Source organism: Anarhichas minor, unplaced genomic scaffold (genome assembly GCF_050575085.1).
Source record: "Anarhichas minor isolate MPS153535 unplaced genomic scaffold, ASM5057508v1 ptg000004l, whole genome shotgun sequence".
NCBI lineage: Eukaryota > Metazoa > Chordata > Actinopteri > Perciformes > Anarhichadidae > Anarhichas > Anarhichas minor.
This window is the reverse complement of record NW_027466450.1, coordinates 5,835,032-5,859,871: the sequence shown is the minus strand read 5'-3', so window position 1 is coordinate 5,859,871 and position 24,840 is coordinate 5,835,032. Positions and strand designations below refer to the sequence as shown.

At 39.4% G+C, this 24,840-nt stretch overlaps 1 protein-coding gene across 1 annotated transcript in view; it reads right to left on the bottom strand.

Moving 5' to 3' along the window:
* The window catches only part of LOC142962765 (glypican-6-like), a 74,519-nt gene extending 50,885 nt beyond the window's left edge, over positions 1-23,634 (bottom strand). Inside the window, exons 1-2 of the mRNA XM_076103403.1 lie at positions 22,835-23,634; positions 3,308-3,466 (exon numbers count right to left, since the gene is read on the bottom strand). Coding sequence (XP_075959518.1) covers positions 3,308-3,466; positions 22,835-22,985 — 310 coding nt within the window. The 5' untranslated portion in view covers positions 22,986-23,634. The remainder of the gene's footprint in view (positions 1-3,307; positions 3,467-22,834) is intronic.
* Between the last annotated feature and the right edge of the window lie 1,206 nt (positions 23,635-24,840).

Here is a 24,840-nt window from a genome sequence, read left to right as displayed (position 1 = left end):
CGTCGAGACTGTGCCCTCTTACTGTGACACATAGCCTGTGGTGTCAGGTATGCGTGGGCTGGCCAGCTACTGTCAGCTACAGTAACACTCATCACAAACTCTGCATTAAAGAGAGGAGAATACATACACTGACCCTGTGTAGGTGGGACTCCATAGCCAGGTGCTAAATAGATGGGAAATAACTTCACGATCACGAAATGATCTAACAGTTCCGTGTTGTTTGGATCTTTAACTATGCGTTTAGACCCAGAATCAAGGCCAACGCAATTGTTTGGCAAACACTGCTTTATGAAGAGAAGATATTGTTTATGGAACATGAAGTCAGGGAAATGCAGAGTCTCATAATAGACAGATTGTGCTTGAAAATAAATGAAAGATGCATTTCTTTTCAAATATGTATTGGCTGGTTAAATCTCAACTGATTTCTACTGCTCGAAACCACACAACTTCTAACACTCAGATTAAAGTAATGATGCGTAAAGACAAGGGTGGCATTCAAATCCAGCAAACAATATCTCAGATTTCTCAAGCGGGTGGTTAGTGGAGAACCTGAGTCGACGCTAGCAGAGGGCTACATAGCTGAACTCTGCATGTGGCATCTGCTTTGAAGCTGATGAAATTATGGAGAATGGCAGCAGACCCCAAGAGGAACAGGGTTGCCTGGAGTCATGCATCTAAGTGCAGCTGGACAAACCCCATTTCCTCCTTTGTTGGAGTCCTCCTTATGACATTCACGATCCTGACAGTGGCTGATCAAAATAACACTTATTTATTTATGCTCACTTCCAGGAATCAAACAGGAGCTACAGCAGTGTATATTCCTGGGGGGAAAAAACCAGACAGATATAACCCAGGCATTGTGACATTGAGTTTCTGGGCAATGTGCAGTCATCTGAGAGTTGCACGCTGTAACCAAATAGTATTTGTTTGATATAATATGTTGGATAGAATGAGCATAGAAATACAAGACATTGACTGCTGCATATTGAATTGCGCTATTAATCACTCAAACATTATTTAGTTGTTGACATTGGATGTATTCAGATAGCCTGATATGAAAACCTATATACAGTATATGCTTTGACTTCTTACTTTTGGACGAATATTAGAATGACTTTGGATTAACTGAATCTTTGGGAGTGTTGCTCTTCAATCCAGAGATCTAAGAAGAGGTCATATTCATGTTGACATGATGTATCTTAGGTCATGTATGTATATCAACTGTATATTAACCGATCATCGAACAGGATATGAATGGTGAAAAGGTGTAAGATAACACAAAGAGGTGCTGACATATAGTGTGTACTATGTATAACAGTGGTGTATCGTGGACCCACAAAAACCTTAAGTCTTAGGAGATATACTGCATTGGAAGACAACCCTTCAGACAAAAAGGACAAGTACTTGAGGTTTGCCAATACTGCTGGACCACAACCATTAAAGAAGTAAAAATGAATAAAAGCTAGTGTGACTTTCTATTGTAGTTAAATATCTGATAAAACGCTTGTTGTGTTGTAATGTGTCCAAATAAATCGATTGTATTAGTTTGTTACGGGTCTTCTTCATTTTCACAGTGACTTGCTGTCGTTTTGCAATTGAAATTTCACTGATGACGAGCAAGCAAATCGATTTAAAACACAGAGCAGAGTAATAACAGCAGAAGTACAGTAATAACATGATGGATTTGCTAATAAGACTCAAATTTCGATTTTGATGCGTTCCTGTTTTATGCGACTGTAATGCAAACCCCTTCACAACAGGGCGAGGTTATGTATTAATCACACCAAATGTGATCCATATAGAATTAATGAGCTTGATTTCATTATCTACTGTAAACTTCTTTCAACAATAATGTTACATAGCTTGTAGATGGGAACATATTGGGCATACAATATGCTTTTATTCCAATGACTCTGCTTGTTCTGTTCCTTGACTGAAGAATAGCATCCCGCTAAAGTCTCTGCACAGATCAAAAACCTCTTTAAACTCTGTTTTCTTTGGCTTTTCTAGATTTTATATTTTTGTGGTTTCTACATTTCTCTTTTCTTTCGCCTGTAAAGCACTTTGTATCCACTACTTTGGAGAGAGCTATGATAAATAAAGTGTGTTTATACTGGCACTGATGAATTACCCATTATTTGAGGCAAAGTTTGATGGTTACATGGTTGCAGCTTTGCTATTCCTTCATGATAAACACTGGAAATGCCTTAACCAAACATTAATCAACTACGTAAAGAAATTCCATTTATTTTCATTATTCTATTTAACCGTTATTTGTCCAGGATAGTCCCATTGAGATATAAAAGGTCTCTCTGAGGGAGTCCTGGCCAAGACTTTTCTGAACAAAATTAGAAGCAGATTGCAGTTTCTTAAGTGCACTCGAAAATGTTGAAGCAGGATTACACAAAGTCTGATCTGGGGTTTTAAATATAAGGGTTTATTACATACACACTATATGCCAAGGATTTAGCACGAATGATAAGTATTGGATAGTGTGTCTCATCACTCTTAATATACATTTAAAAAAGCATTATAATCCAATATTCTTTCATTTTTTTCCAATTTTCCAATCGCAGTTTGCCCTGCCATTCACTTGGAGAAAAAAAGAAAATTCTGACACATTCATCTTTAAAACGTTTCTGAGTAATAACTCATTAAAAGGTTTTATGCTGCATTCGTTGCCAACAATGCTGACAGGTGGCTTTGCTTGACAATTTTCATCTCCACCACCCTTCATCATTGTCCACAGTGATAAGCTACTGCTTCCCACACAGTATAATGTTGGTAGCTGGAGGGATTATTGTTTCTCATTAAACTGAGTTGTCAACTGCATAGAGGGATACCAACAGGGAGAGGTGGAGAGGTAAAGTGAGTCTTGGTTCAGTAATGAGGACATCCCCTCCCACGTGTGATGGTCAAGACAGTAACCATAGGTCCACGACGAGATTGCACAGAGCACAGGTACACCAAAAAAGCCGTAATAATGCAGAGTTTGGCTCTGTACTGCTGTGCGAGCTGTCAGTCTGCTGTGCAAGAAGCAATGTTGTCGAATCAAACAAGAGGGTACTCCACTCCAAGGCATATAACAAGATTTTCACAGCTCGTCTGCAATTGAGGGAGGACAGCTATACAACTACAAACAGTCAACCTTTTCAAATTAACACATCCAGTCTAAATCTTATAATTTTCCTTTTTGCAGCATTTTGTTCTACCGTCTACGGTTCTACGGAACATTAACATTGTTTAAAAAAAAGAGACAAAATAGGAAAATTAATCAGTATTAAGTATGAAGCAAAAATAGACTTACCATCAAATCTTTTATGTCGGGAAACAAAGGTGCTTCTCAATTCATGACTCATTTCATCCACTAGATTCTCAAAGTCCTGTTTGCTTTGTTGGCCAAATTTGTCCTCCATTTCCTGGGTGCAACATGTGCTTCCCTGAGAACACACCCGAAGATGTTCACCTGCAAAATAGACAAAAAAAAAACCAGTGTTTTTGTATCCATACTATTAGTGAGACTGACTATACACAGTCTTCTATATTCTAGGTTAAATTTGCATTTTGGCATCAATATGAAATTTGCGATTTCTATCTAAAAAGTAGTTACTTAAAAATACATAGGCAATTCAGTTACACTAAAATCCTGAGCCTCACTTCAGCAATTTGGGTGCTTAAAATGACTCAATGATTCAATAAAACTTTTACAGCAAAAGCTCTCATTTTGGACACATGTCATTTGAGCTGAAAACAGTATTTAACTTTTATGTTCTCACATACAGCCTTCTATGTTAAGGGGAAAGTGTGCAGGATTGTGGTTTCCAAAATCCCACCATCACGTCTTAATTAGCAGCGTGTGCATGCAAATTGACGGTTTGCAATGCCTCATCCCCACCTAGTCACTCAGTCAGTCTAGTGTCTGGATCTTCTTGACACTTCAGTTCCACAGTCTATACGGAAGCATATGTTTTGAAAATAGAGGTAAGCTAGATTTAGATGCATATTGATGAGATGGCAACATGTAAAAACGTTATATCTAATGATGAAGCTAGTCAGTTAATTATGACATATTCTTTTTTTAATAATAGTTATGCAATGCCATCACAAATATACAAATGAGTGTGATGTAATCCAGCAACCTTTTGCTGCTTTAGTTACTTTCCATGGAAGAGACACTGGTTACTTTAAACCATTAATACGCTGTGTTTTTGGTATTGGCTTTGTTCCCATAGACAACCAGACTTCTCAAATGCAAAATCATACATGGTGTCGGCAAAATGTTGTGGCTCTTGAGACTGTGATTTAACGGCAACCATTTTGTGATGTCAAAGGTCACTGTGCAGATGATTTGGAACTTCAGTTTGTTAGATAACTAGACAAAAGAAATAAAGGGGGGAGAGTAGATGTGCATAAAACACATGCCAATGAATTATATTCACTCCTAACCCACAGAACCCTTGGTTTACTTTCTCAGAACTCTCACAAACCGACTGACATTTAAAGTGTCACCAACATGATACCGTTGTCAGGGATCATTTACCGCTGCATGAAATGTGCATTTTCACTGTAATTTTGTACAATTATTTTTGAACAAATAGTTAGATACTCATTTCAGATATGGACAGGGTAATATAATGGCTTGTGACTTGTAGGATTTAATATGATTCTGTGTCGAAGAAGAACATAGTGTTTCTCATTTGGTTTGACAATAAGAGGTATCATTGCCAAGGGCTTATCAAAGTTAAATCCAGTGGGGAGAACAGATAATACATTTCTTTAAAATATTCTCCAGCATTACATAATTGATGACATTGGGAAAATACTCAAGTGAATCAAAAGTTAATGATCTACATCATCTCATTTTCCCAACCAGCCATTTTAAAGAAGCCACAGATAAAACAGACTCAGTCTAAAACCTGTCGAAGTATATTGACGACAAAAGATTTGTGCACAAAACAAATCGGAGTGCTAATCAATCTGCAAGTCAACCTTTGGGAATTGTGTAACTACAGCGGTGTTCCAAATCGCACACTTTTCCTTTTAACTTTTAGTACATACTGCAGCAGCCCTTACACACTGTTCCATGCAGTATGCACAAAGGATTGTGGGTCAGATTAGGCAGAAAAGCATGTTGGTTTCAGTTCAGCAAAAATGCCACCGGATGCAGCAGAATATCCTGGTATTTTTGGAATACTGCATTTGACATACCATCTATTGGGACACACTAAACATTGTTCTGGCTTACTTAATAGTACCGTAATGGTAGTTTGGATATTTGAACACACTTTACATAATGACAAAGCTCATTCTTTTGTACTTTCAAAAGAAAAGCTGGGATACTGGCATTGTGTAACCACCAGGTGAAGACAAAGAGCACTATTTAGTGTCCGTCTAATCTTAAAAATCAAAATGCGTTGACACTAAATGCCCAAAATCACGTCACATTTTTTTGAACAACGCTGTTTGTCATTTCTGAGCGGACGGCTGCCCTAAGAGTTCTAATGAGCTCGTGATGAGGTGGTTGTGTTTACTGTGATCCCACTTTACGTGGGAATAAAAAAAAATAATGGTTCAAACAAAAAAATGATACTAAAATTATTATGGGCTGTGGCTATATTCAGAATGACCGTATTTTCAGAATAGGTGTGACACAAATCCGACATACCGGTATGAATAAACTAGGCGACGGTAAGGGGATCAGTTGGATCGTCAGAATTTGGATCAACTGCAATCTACAGTGCAGATGCACACGCCCACAATTAATTAAATTGGAAGCTGAACTATCATGTCCCCAGCACACACATAATAAATCACATTTCTCTTCCCCAAACAAAGTACAACAAAATCAGATGTCCCCTCAAAAAATGCAAATGTCATGTACATCGTCTACAATCAGCATGAGCTACCAATCAGGGAAGCAGCTATAGGCAGATGGCAGCTGTACAATTCTCACTGAATGCAGCGATAGATTGCACAGCAGCAGAAGAAGAAATGGATTTCACTTAGTGAGCACCACACTGAGTGAGCAACAGTATGATGAGAGCACAAGATCGTTTTGCACATTGGCGTCTTCAAATGGTGACATGAGGTAACATCTTAAAGATTTGAACTGCAACATTCAGAATTTGTACAATAAATATCATAAGCATGTCACTGTCTGCACCCAGCACTGCCATGTGCACACCAACCAGCAAACTTTCTACATAGAAATACCAAAGAGGAAGAGAGAGAGCTGCGGGGGTCCTGCAGATCAAGATAACATAGATAACATTGTACTTATCATTTATATTCAACAAGCAAAAACAAAACAAATAAAATTACTTTTTACTTGCATGGAACTGAAATGTGTGGTTGAAAGTGTCTCATCATTTTCATGTGAGTTTGTTTGTAGAAATATTTCATCAATGTGCTATTTCATGTCACAGTAGGCAGTGGGTGTTGTCCAGCATGTCAATAGGGAATGTTACATATTTCAATTCCCCATGAACAGTTCTGATAAACATGATGTGTGGAAGTGTCTGATAATTAGATACTGTCAAAATAAGGAGACATTTATACACGGTTTAATCTTGGGTATGCATCTCCACAAAAAGGCTTTGATCTTTGATAAAAAGGGAAACTCCAGAGCAAAAATGACACTGGAGCATTCAAGTGGACCTCCCATTGCAGATGTTTAGTCAGATAAGGCCCATACCGCAACGAAACTCACAATTTCAGCATCACAGCCCCGGTTCAGTTTAGTAAAGTAGTAAAGTTATGGATGGATTGAGGAACTTTGCTAATATCACAGTCTACTGGCAAGTCCCTCGGGCTACACATTTAGAGTGTAGCCTTTTCATCAGATATGTCAAGAGGAGGAAAAGAAAATCCATCTTGACAACAAACCTAGTGTGTGCTCCAGCAGTCTCAACAGGGCAAAGACATCACTTAAAAATAAGACTGTTGTACATCAAAAAGCCGAAGCTTTCAAGGGACTTCGCCACTCTGCAAAGTAACACAACCTTTCTTGCCAAGGTTAAAACAGCACTGTGGCTTCCCAGATAATCTATCTAGTGGAGCAGACCACACATTAGCGACTGACAGGATGGGGTGCGGGCCAGACAGTTCAGAGAAAAAACACAGCATCTTAAAGTTGGTTGTCGTGTCCTATAAAGATTTTACAGCAAATAAATGCATTTTATTATTCTCTACAGTGTTGACATGAAAAGATGAAACTGTTTACACTCAAACAGAAGTCCTGAATCAACCAGGACTTAAATCTTAAAGATTGCTGGGTTTAGGCTTTTAAACCGGTTTAAATCAAGTTCCGAACAAAAAGTTAAGGGACAGACTCAATCAGTTGAGTTTCATGATGCTGCTGCTGCTGAATTTCTCCCAAGATACCAGTTCAGAAAGGAAACTGTTCTTGAGCTGAACAGGAAGTCTCTTTTTACTTTACTGTGTAAAAGGTTTTCCTCACGGTGCTGTTGTGCGTGTTTATCTACTATTATTTGATCATTTTTGCACCCACAAGTTTTTTCTTAAAGATGGAGAAATTAGAGGATTATAAATTATTTTAATTTGGGTAAACAGGCATCTCCATATTAATAAAACTATATTTCATTTTGGTCTAAACTTGGATTTACTGAGGTTAGTTTGTATTTGTGCGACAGAGCTCTGCTAAATTCTAAGTCTGGATTTACTCCTTTTAAACCTAGTTTTTCTAAACTCAGATTAAAACTCAGATTAAATGAATCCTTGCTGGGGCAACGCGTGAGTGAGGAGTCAGCAGTCAAAACATTGTGAATCCCCATAACTACGAGAGGTCGTTGAGGATAAAGTCATGAATGAGCACTGGTGGGTCCAGTAGAATTATTGATTAGCTGTGGACAGACAGATCTAATGAATTTAGAAAGCTTTGCGTTTGAAATGATAAAAACAAAGATGATAAATTACAGGACCAGAATCAAGAGACTGATTCACTGCAGCAGGAGCCAACAAACAAACTATTTCTATGAACTGTACCCTGGTTCTGGTTAAGGTCAATAAAGAGCGCACAGGAAACACAACCGACTTGAATAAACAACCAAAAGATACAAAAGCCTGGTGACTAAATGTCTCAAAGCATGCAGGAAAGGAACAGCAGCATTGAGTAATCTCGTGAGTTATTGACAGATGCATCAGTATGAAACAGAGAATGATGAACATCTAGAAGTGGACATTAACTTGTATTTAGTTTGTTGTTTGAAGTTAACTGAATGATTTGTTATCTCTGAGTTGGACCAGCAGCAGGCTTATTTTAGAAACACAGGGCCCAGTAAGTAAATCATGTTGTTGTGTGTGTGTGTGTGTTTCTGTATTTGCGAAAGTGACATCCGCTAATCTTATGGTAAGGGATGGGACCGCTGATGTTATTCATAGCTACTGTAGTGAAATTGTTTGCAGTGAGGATAGTATTTTTCTTTGCCTTCTCATTTTTTGCTCATTTCTTTCATCCTTCCATTCATTATCTCAAAGTCCACATAATCATGTTCTTCCTACAGTTAATGGTCTTACAGCTGCTTCTTCACTTGCAGCTTCTCCAGCCAAGGCAGGACCTTTCTTCTTTCTTCAGAAAAGGCACTCTCTCGTTTGAAACATTTTTTAGGTGCAACATTTATGGTGGACTGGATTAGGGATATAAATTGCTGCTCACTACATTCATATCAGTATCACCCCCAAAGAATCGATTGTATATAATGGAACAGAAAGAAGCCAGTCCTGTGGCATGATCCACTTCTCTGTCATTGATTTGTATGACCAGTGTATGTCTCAGTACTGTAGTAATTTCACACTCGTGAACACTAGCTCTGGTCTGCTATTGGAGACAATGTACACATGTTGCTGGTTCAAGGCTTTGGGAAAATAGATTTTAAAAAGTGCAGCTGTACCTTGAGTAGTTGGAGAGTTTGCAATGCCCTCAAATCAGTAGCCATACATTATTGGCTGAATACAGTTCCCATTGTTAGCATTCCTACGGAACTCAGCACGTTTCTCTAAATAAACTGTAAATTGGCACCGACACAGTTCATTTAAGTAGCCTGTACAACTACAACACAAAAGCGCATAAGATACTGTTATAGCTGCAGCGTTAGGCAGAGGTGAATCATTAAACAGCCTTTTGGCGTGATATAAATTGTCAAAATAATACGTCTCTCTTTCTGTCTCTCACTCACACCGACATGTAAAAACCCACCATGACAGGCAGGGCCAGTATTTTGTTTTGTAACGTCACAGAACTTTGGATACCTGTATACATTTAAAAAAATGTTTTCTGTGACGAAGTTTACTATAGCTGTAAGAATGTATCAGCTTTTCTATCAGCTCAGGTCCCGAAAAATAGAACGATCTCAGGGTGACCCATGAGAGTTGCAAAGGGTTTGTGGAAACAGTTGTAAAAACAAAAGTGTTTCTTCAAGTAAATGTCTGAGCACAGCTTTGGGACAGCTTGATTTTTCACTCACTGGATCTGCACTAAGCAAAGTCTTATGCAGATGAGTTTTTTTTGTTTGTTTTTTTGCCGGTATGGTACCAAGTCTGATTTCCACCTGAAGCTGTCCATGATCTGGAGCGAGCCATACTTTAGTAGCTCAGAGGGAATTGTATCAAAGCTGGCCTTTGGCAAGTCATTCAGGATGAAGAGGGCTGTATGGGTGAAAAGAAGAGACTTGTCCCAGTCTAACCTCACTGTACTAACCCATTCCCTGTCCTTTATTTGTCCGGGGCCAACAGCAGGATGCATAACTTCACTTTGCCTCGAGCCACATGGCACCAGATGTTGCATATAGAGCAGTGGATCCTGCTCACATTAAAATATTAACAAAACAAGAGGTGGCTTTAATACATACTAATGTTATGTCACGAATGTTAACCATACACCAACACTGTAAACAATGTAAAGCTGAGTTTTAATGAGTGGTTTATGCATGCACTCAGCATACTCAACACCTATACAAGCTGTCATCATAATTCGCAATTACTTAATGCCACTCTCGTGTCTGTATTAAAATGGCGTGTTAGTCAAATTAGTTAAAATGAGTTAGCTTATTATCACTGCTGATGAAGCTCCACACAAATATTTAAACATATATGTGCTCACATTTCACAATGCATACCTGATAATAGTGGGATCTTAGCATTGATTTTTTATGGACTGCAAATACAATATGAACAGGATTTCCTTTGTTGTAAGCATCGGTGACCTTTCCCCCATCCTTCACCAGGGTTAAGAAGTGTTCACATGTGAAGCGGCTCAATGTGAATTTGTTTGATCAATTATACAGTTGAAATATGTAAATTTATTGTCACTGCAAGATTCAGTGTTAATAACTAAATGCATAATGTTTTCCTTCCTCCCCCATCCACAATAATATGGTCCACTTTTTTGATACATCAATGCTATTTGGTCGCATTTGTTCTTGCAGATGCAAACAGGTTCAACTTAAATGTGACACATAGGAGGCAGGACCACGATAAATAACACTTTCATGTCCCTCAAAGCAAAATGATAACACATCTTATACCCAGCTCGTTCAGGAATATAACAAAGAAGGACGGTCCACACAGCAATAGTTAAAGTTAACGAGTTAATTTATTAAATATAACTCAACTGAAGTAAACTAGTGTGTAAAGTCAGTAGTGTTGTGTGCTGTTAAACTGTAGTGCTAACCTACATTACCTGTACCATAAAGGACAATTAAACATAATCAAACCAAACAAAAACTTGGGTGCCTGAAAGTCACCAGCCCTCCAGGAGGGAGAGAGATTTTGCCATTTTGTGAACAACCAGCTGATAAAGGCTCCTAGCAGTTGAAGCCAGTCTCTCATGAGGGCGAGGCCAGGCAATCAGTAGGACTGAAAGAGGGAAAACGGAGGCAGGCCACAACAGGTAATCATATACAGCCAACAGCCACTACACCCCCCACCTACAGGGACCTCATGACATCAAAATGGTGCACCTGAAAGAGCGTCTGCCATTACGTTCTCCCAACCTTTATAACGACGTACATCAAGTGTAGGTCTGAAGAAACAGCAACCAACACATTTGTCTCTTGTTACCATTCTGCATACTGGTCTAGAACGTCAACGGGTTATGATCTGTATGAATAGTAACAAACAATGATGCTCCAACATACACGTCAAACAACTTCAGTGCCCAAATCAAAGCCAGTGCCTCCTTCACAACAACTGAGTAATTTAGCCGGTGGTGATAAAACGTACGTGAGAAGAAGCAGACAGGATGTTTAATTCCCCATTCCTCTTATAGGAGGACAGCCCCAGCACCAATTTCAATTGCGGAGTCACTACATAGGAAAAGTTGCAGCAAAAACTGCGGTAATACCCAACTGACTCTAGGAACCACATCAACTCTCTTCTGACTGAGGGATATTTATCAATGGCCTCCATCTTAGCCTGCACAGGACGAAATTCATCCTGGCCTACAACCCTGCCAAGATAGGTCACTGTCGCTTCAGTAAAATTAATGTTAAATTTGCTTCCGCCAACCAGTCAAACAATGCCTTCAGATGTTGAACATGAACTTCCCATGTGTCACTATACACCACAACATCATCTAAATAAGCTGCAGACCCAGCCAAACCAGCTGGGTCTGAACTATTGCAGGAGCATTTCTCAGCCCAAACGACATGACAGAATAGGAAAACAGCCCCCATGGTGTGATGAACGATGAAATCTCTTTAGCCCTGGACGTTAGTGGCACCTGCCAATAACCTTTGAAAAGGTCAGGTTTGGTAACAAATGTTGCACTGGTCTGTGAAAACGCAATCTGCCAACATACATGGAGAGAACCAGCCAAAGCATCCTGGTTCTGCAATCCCATTTTCAACATTTACTCTACCTCTTATGTCTTGTAGAATCTCCAGAGGTAATTTCTACTTTCCATCCAAAGACGAAGGTTGTATGCATTTCATCAATACATTTGGATGGCTCAGACTTTTGGACAGCGTTACTGATTGGACATTCCCCCTTGCAATGTCCCTTGTTTTTACATGATATCTTGGCAGGATCACACCTTCAAATTGTCACTGCAACATTTTTACAGCCACATAAGTGGCCCCCATGGCCCCCATGGCCGACACTTAACGACTAGGCCTGAACCTGAAACTCTCCCTCTGTTCTCCCTCTCTGTGGACTTGACAAAGTCCTACGCCACTAGCATGTGTTAAAACATATTCATCGGCCATAACTGCAGCCACAGATGCTGTCTTCACCATTTCTTTTCATTAATATAAGTAGCAAGGCGGGCCGGCAATGAAGTCTTGAACTGTTCTAACAATAAAATCACACAAATCCTCATAACTATCTGCATTGAAAGCCGGGCACCAACTTGTGATATATCTTGTGCAAATTCAACAAACTTCCACTTCCTAAACCTCTGCCTGTATGGTTCAGGGACAGGTGCATATGAGTTTAGGACTGCAGCTTTAACTTTAAGCACAATCACCACTTTCAGCAGAATTAGTGGCAGGAAATGCTGTTTGGGCCTTGCCTGTGAAAACATACTGTACCATTGGAGTTTTTACATTGGAGTCAGGCCATCTCCTTACGTCTGCCACACATTCAAACAACGCAAAAAAAATGTGGCAGGGTCTTTTTCATTGAATCTTTGCAAAATAAGAAGTTTCCACAGACTAAAGTATTACTAAGCACATGGCTTTGGAAATACTTACGTTGTCTGTGATATGCTCTCTTTTTCAGTCTATATAAATCAGTAGTGCATCTTTTACAAACTTATGAGTCAGCCTGGAGAATCAAGTGTCCAAGTTCCTGCACATACCAGCAAAGGTAGGCCAACTCTCAGAAGTATTCATCAGTGTACCTGGCCAAAGAGACCCACAGCATATGTGCTCTGCCATCTGCTGTGTCCCATAGTTCCCCCCAACAAACTTTTTCTGGGTTCACACTTGAAGCCACACACAGATCTAATGAGATCAACATTACAACGTATGTTCTGATTTACTGCTTCATTGATGCTCCAGATAACCAGACTTGACAATAGTTTTACAAAAATGTTTTTTGTAATTTAGCCATGTCATGTATATATACGATGCATTTTTGCTTTGTCAATAAGCATCTTGATTATTTGGGATTTATCCACCTTATTTCCGCAAATACTTTCACTTGTTTGAAGAAAAACAGGTAAGCCTGCATGAAAACAAGTGGAATAAAGTCATTTTATTTTATTGAATTTTGCTTTGCTCACTGCGGTTTGAAACGGCTCAGTTAATGTTTGCTTAGGGAAGTCTAACCAAGAAAAGGCTGTCCAATTCAATTCCCCGCTTTGCCAGATGGGCAACAGAATCGGCCTTCAACCAGTCAGAGCTGCACTCATTTCAACTCCAGAAATACAGGGCTGCTCATTTCTCTTATCAAATAGTCAGCTTATATACAACTCCTTTAGAGTTTCATAGCTGATGGGCTCTGGCGATGTACTTCCTAATAAATATCTTGTTGCAAAGTCTGACCTCCAGAGATTGAGGCAGGCCTCTGTGAGACTAGGACTGTTTTAGCCACATGATTGAATCCATATCACTGACACAAACACTCAGCAGCATGCACTGTCAAACACTATTTCAGAGAGAATGCTGGCTAACTGTCAACACTTCTGTCAACACTTCTGCATGGACAGGCTAACTATGAGTGAATTAACAAATGCATGACCAAAGAAATGAACTAATCAGTCTAACTGAAAGAAAATAAGTGGATGGATAAAGCTGTACGAATAAATTAGTAAGAAAGTTATTTTATGGCTTCATGAGCATCACATCTAGAAATGATACCATGTAAGCATCTCATTATATCGGACCGAACGCAGACTAATATCGCTCAATCGCTTCACCTCCGTGTGAAAAAATAAATCAAGATGTTAGCTAGAGGTTGCTGTAAATCACTGTTCTATATAACATTCATCATATTAACTCAATGTCATGTGCTTTCAGACATCCAAGGCACATGATGTAGATCGTTTCTGTTTCACCCCTCACTCTATATAGCAAACTGAAACATATCCTCTTACTGGTGGATAATCAGACTTTGGTATATGAGGAGGGAATTCTATGCATATGAACATCAGCATGGATCTATAACTCGGTGTATTCCACACAGACCTTCCTTTCCACTTTTAATAATGCCTCTTGAGGGTTTTGTGTACAGAATAGCCAAGTTACTCACTCAAGTTAGAACTTGCATCAATCAAAATGGAATGGCATTATTCCTATCACATTTTGGGTCATGTCAGAAGTCATAATGAAAGGCATGCTCGTGTTTTAAATAACTGGGGGGATGCCGATACAGAGGAGTATATGTCCTTGGGTGAATGAGGACAGGTTCAAGAGGAAATGAATTCTCACTGTTATAAAACAGTCTACAATAAAAGCAGCACAGTACAATGGCATGATGGTATTCTTCATCCTCAGGAGAGTCAGCGTGAAGGGAAAAAGGACAGGAATAAAGATGCTGGAACAGTTTCATACTCCTAGCAAATGTGTCAGTATCTTCTTTTTTTGAATATGTCAAGAAACTCCACTGCAACATGCCATGTGCAAGGCTGTGTGCATGATAAAACAGTGTTGACTCAAAGGTCTGGTGTTCATATTGAAATATTTTTTAAATGCACGATAAAAGAAATCTCTTTGAGGAGAGAAATACAAATGCATAGCTGGCCTCTGTCACTGCAGAAGAAACATTTTAAGAGGATTTGAAGAAGTTGTTGTGGAGAAATGGGTTTTCTCTACAACATATTTATTTATATAAGTTAATCGTTTCAAAAAAAAAAACTGGGCTTCACTGTGACATTTGAACATCGAAGCTGCGATTAATACCTACTCCTTTCGGATCAGAGATGAGAAGTCTGGGTATTCTAGCACAGAGAAGATGATCATACAAGTCAAAGGTAACTGAACACATTTTTAGATTAATCATTCAATTACAAAATGATTGAGTACATTTTTTGACAACATTAATTGTATGTCATATGTGACAGTAAACTGATTAATTTCAGTTTTGGAATGTCGGACAAATGAAACAACCATCTGAATATGTCACCTTGGGTTCTGGGAAATTATGATAATCTTCTGACAATTTACAGACCAGCTGATTAATTATGAAATCAGTAGATTAATGGATGATGAAAAATATTAGCGTCAGCACTGCCTTACATTGTACAGCGAGGCAATCCCCTACATGTAAGACAATACACAAAGACTAGATTTCTCCTCTAATATATCTTTGCCAAGAAGATAAATACACAACCAAAAAGTACAATATGTTTGACCCCCGACTGTAACAGCTATGGAATATTCATGTGCACCAATATCATTACAGCGAAGATTAATGTCTGGATTTCCCTAACACCATGTGCAGCACATTTAGGAATAGCAAGCACCACATAATCAGCATATGTAGCACTATGTCTGGCTTTGATATTTATTGAGGAGCATGTAATAAAAAGCCTAGTGGAGGCATGAGAAGGCTGGTGTGGATATTCGATCCACATGGGCAGCATGCCTGGAACCCCCTGAGAATGAGACGTGAGCGGGCAAGCCACTCTCTTCTGCGTCAACTTGCTAAGTGGAGCATGGCGGAGGACTGCGCTACAGGTAGCAGCTGGTGGCAGTTTGAAGACCTGGAGGGCCTTGAGACCTGCACTGATCATTGCCTTTCACTCAGCATTTACAGCTTAGTTTACAGACTCCCGCGATTATTAGCCCTGCTACCTCGTTACAGTGCAAGTGTCCTCTAGTCAGCAGACTGCTTAAGTGAGAGGGAAGAGGACACAACTGCACAACACACAGCTCCCCACGGCGGCTGGCTGAAAATCACCCCACCGAAGCGTCCTCATGAGCAGTGTAAAGATAAGTACCCTCTCCAGTTGCACATCATGTCTAGCCAAACGTTGTCAACAAGACAGGAGTGGCAGACGTTGGTCTAAAGATAGATCCAACCGCAGCGACGAGGCATTCGAGGGAGCTTTTGTTTCATGACGGCTAGGTTTTGACAGGCAGATGAGGTGTCGGGGAAAAAGTACCAACTCACAGCCAAAAGCCTAAATTTGATACTCGTGTCAATGAAGAGATGCACATTGATCCTGCGGATTGTTTTCTAAAAGTCAGTGATGGCTTGTAAAGAGACAGTGGAATTGTGTCGACTACTGAAATCCTGAAAAAATAAATAAATAAATAAACAGAATCAGACAAGGTAGTCAGATATCAAGAAAGAGATTTGTGCCAAATATGTCTCAATGATCACGTCAGCCAGTTGATAATCTCACAGACACAGAACATAACTCTGGTGGCATTTTATGATTTGCAGGAGAGAACAAATATGACAGTCAATCTCACAATTCATCCAAGGCAACACCTCTCACCTTTCAGAAATGAATACAACTGAACGGCTGCAAGAGATGGTGATAAGATGTAACCCACCAAAAGGAGTTGAATGCTTCCATTTTGTATCAGATTGGGCATGTAGTGTGCAGAGACTTTTGACCAGACCAGAGTCTGGTCAAAAGTTTCATAAAAGTAAAACAGAAAAAAGAACAACAATAGGATCAGTGACTAAAGGAAATGTGTTTATGGCAGCTTGTTAAATGAGGAATGATAAAGATCTCTTTTCAGTAGCTCCAGGTTAGAATTTAATTGGACAGTTGTTGACAGGAACTAATAGATCAAAATAACGTCTATTCGTTCTCTGGTCGACAACGGGAGAACTCATTCTTTCACATTTCAAATTATTCTTAATCCGTGAAACAGCTATTGCCACGCTGTCCTGAGATGTTCCCTTTCCTTGTTTTTCACAGTGGATTTATCTCAAATGAGTTTGACAAACTCGTCATGGCTGCGTTTGATCCTTCCTTCAGTAACCTATATGATAACAGCTGCTTATCAACAGTATAAACAAGGCACATCAAGCTTGGTCACGATTCAATAACCCTGTGTCCCTTTCATGTGCTTTTGTTCCCATTCTTATTGTATTTACAAATTACAGCGAAGCAAGCTTTGTCGCCAAATCGAAACAAATAAAAGTAAACTTAAAAAAATCATCCTCACGTAACATGCATAGCAAATTAGCAGAAGAAAAGCACTGTTAATAATTACCGTCTGAAATCCCTTTTGGTTTTACGATGTAGGCTGTATCAACGTTTCAGCAACCAGGGTTATGAGCAACAGAAAGTTGGACATAAACCCTGCTGAAGGCCACATACAGAATAAACAGAAAAAAAAGCTTGGGTCACAGACAGGATTAGGGCTTAGAAATATCATCCAGAAACTACTTTTAGTGTTTAAAAAATAGCAATCCTGAAGGCATGAGTTTCTCTCCTTCTCTAAAGAAACCCAGACACACCAACATTCACAGACGACTTCCTTTTGGGAGCTGGAACAGAGCATTGGGGCATAGAATGGAATAACTTGGGTTTTGTACCATTGGTCACACAGAAGAAGCTAATTGCATGGCTTTATGAAGGTGATCATGCAAGTAATCCACTTCTATATTGCATTTGAAGAAATCAAATGGCCCATATACATACTGTGAATATCTGATGATGATGAATGATGAAGCCAACATATAACAAAAGAAACCGATATTGGACGTACAAAGAACGGAGGAAAACATACATTTCCCACAGCTCTGTAGATACACCTGTTCCCACAGAAATGTCAATATAATGAGATCTAGTGTAGCCTAATCCAAGATCAAGATCACACATATCTGACATACGTTAACTTCACAATGAGCCCCTTCAATTTCTCAATAAAAAAGTATTACAAAAGCGACATTACAAAAAAAAATGCCTCGTTAGTTTTTAATTATACATCTAACACTCAAAACTCCTACTTGTTCATCTGCTTCATCAGGACTGTTTAGGTGTGGTTGGGTCAGATTTGATTGACAGTGCTGGCAACATAAGCAAACCACAGGAATAGTGAGGGCTAATCCACAAATACAGAAATCTCATGTGAAGTTGAGAAAACTGGTCAAATTTGGCAGAACGTTTTGTGCTCATGTTGGACCCCACGGCTCATAGTAAGACCCTGTCTGAGAAAATAAGGTTTCAGGGCCTTTAATGCAAAACTATTGGATAGCATTAAACAAAAAGAAATTGTACAGGTGTACCTAATACACCTCTGCACTCCATACAATATCGTACAAAATGCTATTTAATGGTGAGGCAAATTATAACACATTGATTCAAAGTGAACCACAAAAGTAAAATTGATATGCTTTGAGTGTTGTGTTGTTCTGCTTTCAACGCCGCAACCCTAAAACACTTGCGGGACACAATGTTTCCTGCAGCTCTCAGAGGGAACACCTGCCGAGAAATCCCATCATGAGGCCATTTTGGCATTCATGAGCATGATTGATGACATAGAGATGGAAGCAGCGTTGGAGAAATCCCCTCTTCCACGGGAAAAATTATGATTGTTTGGGTTCCTCCTCCCTGTTGTGCCCCCCTCTGCTTCTCAGTGGGAGACATTCACATGACATCGTCTAGCAGAGTGCAGCCCTCAAATACTGGTGCTACCATATCTAAACTCAAACAATAACTGCCAATCCCCAAAAAAAATCCAAATATCTGCAATTGTATCACAAATATTTTGATATTTGGAGAATGAAATGTAAAAGCGTAAACACACCACACAAACCCATCAAAAGTTCTGCTTCCTCTCTGGACTTCACTCCCAGATCAATCTCCGCATGTGTGAGTGACATAGAAGGTCACAATAATCTGACGATACATCACAGCAACACTGGCGTATGCTGCCGGGGCGAACAAAGTCACCTGGCTATTCTCTTTGAAAGCACTCCCATTTAGCCCTTTTTATTCCTCTCCGTCTCATTACGCGACGATAGAGAACATGTGCACATTACACGCTTCAGCAGTGATCATTTGCCTTGTTGTGCCGGCAGTCAAGTATCACACAAAATATCAGCGCCGTTATTTCTGACCCATCTCCATCTCCAGTAAACAGAGCTGGCCGTCAGATGATAGCATAGACATGCTAAGAAGTTCCATTGAATCCAGCAGTCTGCTGTGTGACTCACTTTGCATATCTTCCCATCTTGTCTCAGACGTTGGGTAACCCACTGAGGGAAACTGAGACAGCAGGGGAAGACTCGGTGCAGGTCTGGTCTTAAAGCAGAGCAATGACAAAGTGGATTTAAGAGGCTGATATTTAACGAATTGGTAAACAGTTGAATTCAAGCTATTGGTAATCTTGAGAAAATAGCAAGAGTAAGTAAGATTTAAATATCCTCCAACCAAAAAAAACAGCCCAGTGTCTGTTAAAGTGACAGTAGCCAGCAGCACTAGCTCCAAAAGTCGCTAACGGTAAGCGAGAAAGTCACCAAGTTGGCAACACTGACAGGTCGTTCCTTCACGCCTCCCTCCAAAGCCACTACCCCAAAATTATCATCATGAACATAAACACATCACAATGAATGTAAACAACAAACATAGCTATTGTTAGCACTCACAGCTGTCAAGCTAGCAGCTTGTGGAAGGCTTCTGTGACGCACAATGAGTGCATCAGGCTAGATTAAATGATTGGATGGGTTTATTACAGTACTTTTTTGTCAGTGTATTTAATTTATTGATTGCTGTCAGGATGTAATGAGAATGTCAAGAAATACAACAAAACTGTATTTGAAGAAGATTCCCCATCCTAGATTTAAATAGATTGAAATTAAATCTTCTCTGGAGAGGGAGATGCTCCGGGAAGTTTAAGAACACTTAAAGACTATTAGAGCGATCCACAAGTTCATGCTCCCGAGGTTTAAAATGCCTTCACCATGTAGCTGTTGACAGCCTCCAGTCTGGCCTAGTCAGCTGGCAGAAGTATCGCCTTAGTCCTGTGGAATTACTGTACCAACTGAGCCTTTAGGCTTTGGACCAAAACAACATTTCTGTCAAAAACACCAACTCCACTGCTGTCCTTCCACCTGACCTGGTTGCTTCTGTTTGACCAAATCATTTTGAGCAGTCCAAGTGATGCTGAGCGCAATATTCCTACAATAATACCCTGCCATCATTTATATTTATATAATATTTATTTATTTTTTCTTATTTGCAATGGCTGTCATGAGCGCTTTAGGATTGGCCAAAAATCATGCATTATGATCATAAAGAGAAGGGCAACAACTAATTTGAATGAAAGTAGAATCCATTAACATAGTGTGATTAAAAATGTAAAAGTAGTCTAATCGGGTTAACTTTTAACAGGCAACTTTTAACAGGTTAAAAGTGGTTCAAAAATGAAATTTCTTTCACAGACTATTTATAGACGTTGAATAAACGATCACGTTTTGACCATATGCAAAATTGGCTTTCAACTGAGGTGGATGCGGTTTCTTAGTTTACCTCTAAAATGACGATATACTACTATTCGCACAATGTAGAGGATGAAAGAATTCACAAGTGCAAATCCCAGTGAAATATAATCTAAATGTAAATGTTCAATCAACATCTTCAAATAGTCGGTGAAAAAACTTTTGAACGTCTTTTCAACGGAAAAATGCTCACTGGGCAAATTGTTCCCGAAGGCCGCCTGCCTACTTTTGCCTGCGGTGTGTAAATAACAAATTTCCCCCTGGGGATGAATAAAGTATATATCTATCTATCTAAATGGGTGTTAATAGGTGAATGACATGTGGTGTTAAAGTGCTTTGAGTGGTCGGAAGACTAGAAAGGCGCTATACAAGTACAAGTCCATTTCCAGATTTGTTTTGCCTAATTATCAGTGAATGAATAGAGTTTAATGGCAGCTGTAAGGCTGACAGAAAAAATAAGCTATATGGGAAGCTTTAAGAGCTGCTCTACACCTAACCCGACTGGAATATTAACTCCCGAGTACCGCCTGCCACATGGATGCTCTTAACCCCTTCAGTGCCACCTAAAGAGCTAACATTACAAACATGAAAAAAACCAATAAAGGCTATGTGTGCAGTATGTTGTAATCTGTCAGTAAAACACCAAAACACAAACATGTTTACCACAGTGGAGTATACTTAAACTCCAAAATGTCCAACTATACAGTAGTCCTACTTCAATTGTCTTTAAATAAGTACTGTGTACTAAAGTACATACTTAAATGACAATTCATAGCAGCTGATTTATCCCAAAAAAGGGAGCAATTATTGCATTCTCATTAGACTCAATAGAAATATAAATTACATTTAAAATCATCTCAACAATATATTAATCTCCAGAGTTTAAACAGCAAAGATATATTCCTGCTTCTGATACTTTTTCATCAGAAGATGTAATGCTTCAAAATTAACTTTCAAATAGGAGGTATTTCCACTTCTACTTTGGCTTAGCTTGATTATTGTTTGCATGAGTGAGAGGCAATAAGTCGCAAGCTTGAAGGGCATGCCAATCACTGTGAGAATTTGCTGAGGAGTTGATAATGCGTCGTCTCTCTGGCAGACACAGAAGGTTATGACTCATTCAAAGACCACATCAAAAGACGTTTACTCAGGGCGACAACGCTCACAGATGAGAGAGATTGCATTTTTCACTCATTTGGCAGATTAGTTGTGATGTCAGAGACATGGATCCAGAGGATTTAATCAGTTAGGTATTCAACCCATCTCTGAACAGGTGTGCCTCTTATCAAATATGCAGCCTTTTGCTTGTGCCAGATTCCCTGCTTTATAGAGAGAATGATTGGCCCTGAAGCACAACAATGACGACCTGGAGAGACAACTCAGATGGGATAATGGGGAAAAAAAGACCTTTCATTCCTAATTACTTTCCTACAGATGTAGACATAACAACATGCTGAATATACTGCTTTCACTGAATCACTGAATACTATTTAAGAATGCATTTACTGATATAGAAAATACTACCACAGTAAAACACTGTTTTCGAATTTACACGAGTAATTTATTAAAATGATGAACTGATAAAACAGAGTGTATTTATATCCACTTACACAAAAATACTTGTTTAGAATGTATTAATGTTACTGGTTTCCAAGTCATGACAGCCATTACACATTGTTGAACCTGTATATTTTACATGTACTATCTCTGTCCATGTAATGAATGACATTCATTATGTAAGGTACTCAAATGTCCACTCCGAAGGGTAGTGGTGGCTGACATTATGCCCAGTTGACTCATCTTTATGGACTGCTACTGAAGCACTGCAAGAGCCAGCAGGTCCACCTCACCTCATCACTTCATTTTCGCAGGACAGGAGCTACAGTCTGCACAGTTGGTCATTCATATCTCTGCTTGGTTAGCACAGTCACATATACCTCTACTGGACACAGATCTTATACCCACCACAGCTGCCTGGGGGGACTCTTTACACATTGAGTATTGATGCTGGCTGATATCGCAGCATGAATACATAATCAGTGAACCAGCTCGCATTAACAGAAAGCTGGGTCCTGGCGGTGTCACTTCAATGATGCAAGCTGGGTGCAGGAGGGTGCAGGAGGCTGCGCCAGCTGTTTACCGCCCAGTCAGGTCAATTAGGACTATTTTGGTAATTGAGTAGCCTATAATAAGTTTAGGACTAAAACTTTGGTCAGTTAAGACTCGCAGGAACTTGGCGAGTGACAGGTGGTTGAGACAGGCTACCCCTGTAGCACTCAACCAAAGACCTGATACTGAATCATAAATGAGTTGCTATGGGACATTAGGGGAATTAGAACTTCCCCATCAGGAGCTTAATATTAAATACAGACGCGTTTATTCCACAACAGCCCGTGTTTATCCCATAGGCAATTTGTAAAGCTCTATTTGGCAGGTCGTGAGCCTAATCGACGGGTCAGTCCAGCCTTACCTGGGATCTCCTGGATGGGAACATGTGTGAAGCTGAAGCCTTTCCCGACACAAGCCTCCCTCACCTCGCTGCAGTTCCGTGCCTTGAAATCTGCTCGTGCTGCAACAGACAGCACAGAAAAAGTGCAAATGATGGTCTCTAGTCTGAGCATTTTTCACTTCTGTGAAGATCCGTATTGTTTAAGGTGCTCTGCAGTATCCTTGCTGGTAAAAAAAAAAAAAAAAAAAACTCCCCTGCAGTCGATCTGCAGGTACTTAATTATTGGGCGTTTAATGGTTGCAACTCAACTATTAGTGTCTACCAACGCATTTCCCAAAGTAAAACGGGTTTCTTTCGCAAACCGATAAAGAAAAAAGTCCCCCGCCGCCGCAAGAAAAGAGAATTGCGAGCGTGGAGGTGCCACATGAATCCAGTATCCAGGCAATGCGTTTCCAGACGTGTTGTCTCAACTTCGCTGAGCAGACGAAGCCCCTGGTTGTTGCGTTGAAGTGGGAAATGCTGTGTGCTGGGGAGCGCTCTGTGTATCACATCAGATGCATTGGAGAGGCAAAGCGCGACACAAAATATGGAGTGGACTCCAGCCTCATTCATTTGAGCTGAGACTGCATGTCGGCACCTACATACAGAGATGTAGTAGAAATAAATAGATAAGAAAAGCATGGATGTAGGATGATAATAATCAGTTCGGGTCGGTTTTGAGAGACGGGATGTATACTGTGTAGCTACAGCCTTACATGGACTTATGAATAGAATAGAAAAGCTGTAGGCTTTTTTTGGGAATGTTAATGAATACTCATAACTACTCGCCACTATTGTAAATCCTTATTGGTGCATTTTATTTTGAAAAATGTTTTTTAAACATTTAATTTTTTTGCAGTGAAAAATGTGATTTCCTAATCTTTTTCATTTTCTGTTTCTAAATCAAATGTGAAACACTTGAACATAATTTATTTGGCCAATTTGATGGGGATTACACAGACCTGTACATGCTGACAGTTTCTCCTTTTTCACATTCATCTGAAACACCATGTTACTGGGTATCAAACTGTATCAACCAGAGGATGTAAAAGATGTGATGAAGACCAGAAGGCAAGCCTTCATTGATTTTGGAAAAGCTTGATCCCAGGGTAGATCAACAGTGGATTAACATGGCGGCCATTGCTGTGCACAGCAGTGTTCCTATTGGTAAGCCACATTTTGAAAGGTGCTTTAAAGTGACTGTCTCAAGTAGTGACACCAAAGATATCCATATCCACTGCTTTTATGAGGTCGTTTCTTTTCATATTTATTGAAAAATGTTTTAATATATGTCCATGTTGATTCAATATATTAATTGACCACAGGACCCATTTTCTATCTTCTCCTGAGCTAAAAAAAAACCACTGTTGACATTGTAAACTTTGGTAGAAGATCAAATTCAGACACCTTCGACGGTCATACAGAAAACCAGAGTTTGAGTCAGAAAACACATAATTCTTCTCTCTAGATGATTGGAGTGTGTGTTGTCGTGTGCATGGTATCATTGCAAACACAACAAAATAGAGTCGTTGAATACTATTATTGATGTAATCGAAGGTACAAATATAGTCTAATATGCTGACAGTGGTTAGTCTAACCCAGGGGTGTCCAAACTTTTTTCAAAGAGGGCCAGATTTGATAATGTGAAAATGCCCAAGGGCCAACAGTCCCTGCTGACATTATTTTAAACAATACAAGTAGCCTTGTAGATAAAACGGGGATGAATTTATATCATCGTATAAAGAGAGTGACATGAGAAGATCAATCTCATGTCTGTAAGTTAAATCAGCTATAATCACTATTTTAAAGTGATTAGTGACTCGTCTAAAACATTTAAAAAAGGAATAACTTCAATAGAATCATTATATACACTGTAGCTTCTTTACATTCTAATAGAATGTAAAGAAGCTACATGTTGATACAATGTAGCTTCTTTACATTCTATTAGAATGTAAAGAAGTTACATTGTTGCCTTTTCTTTTCTTTTC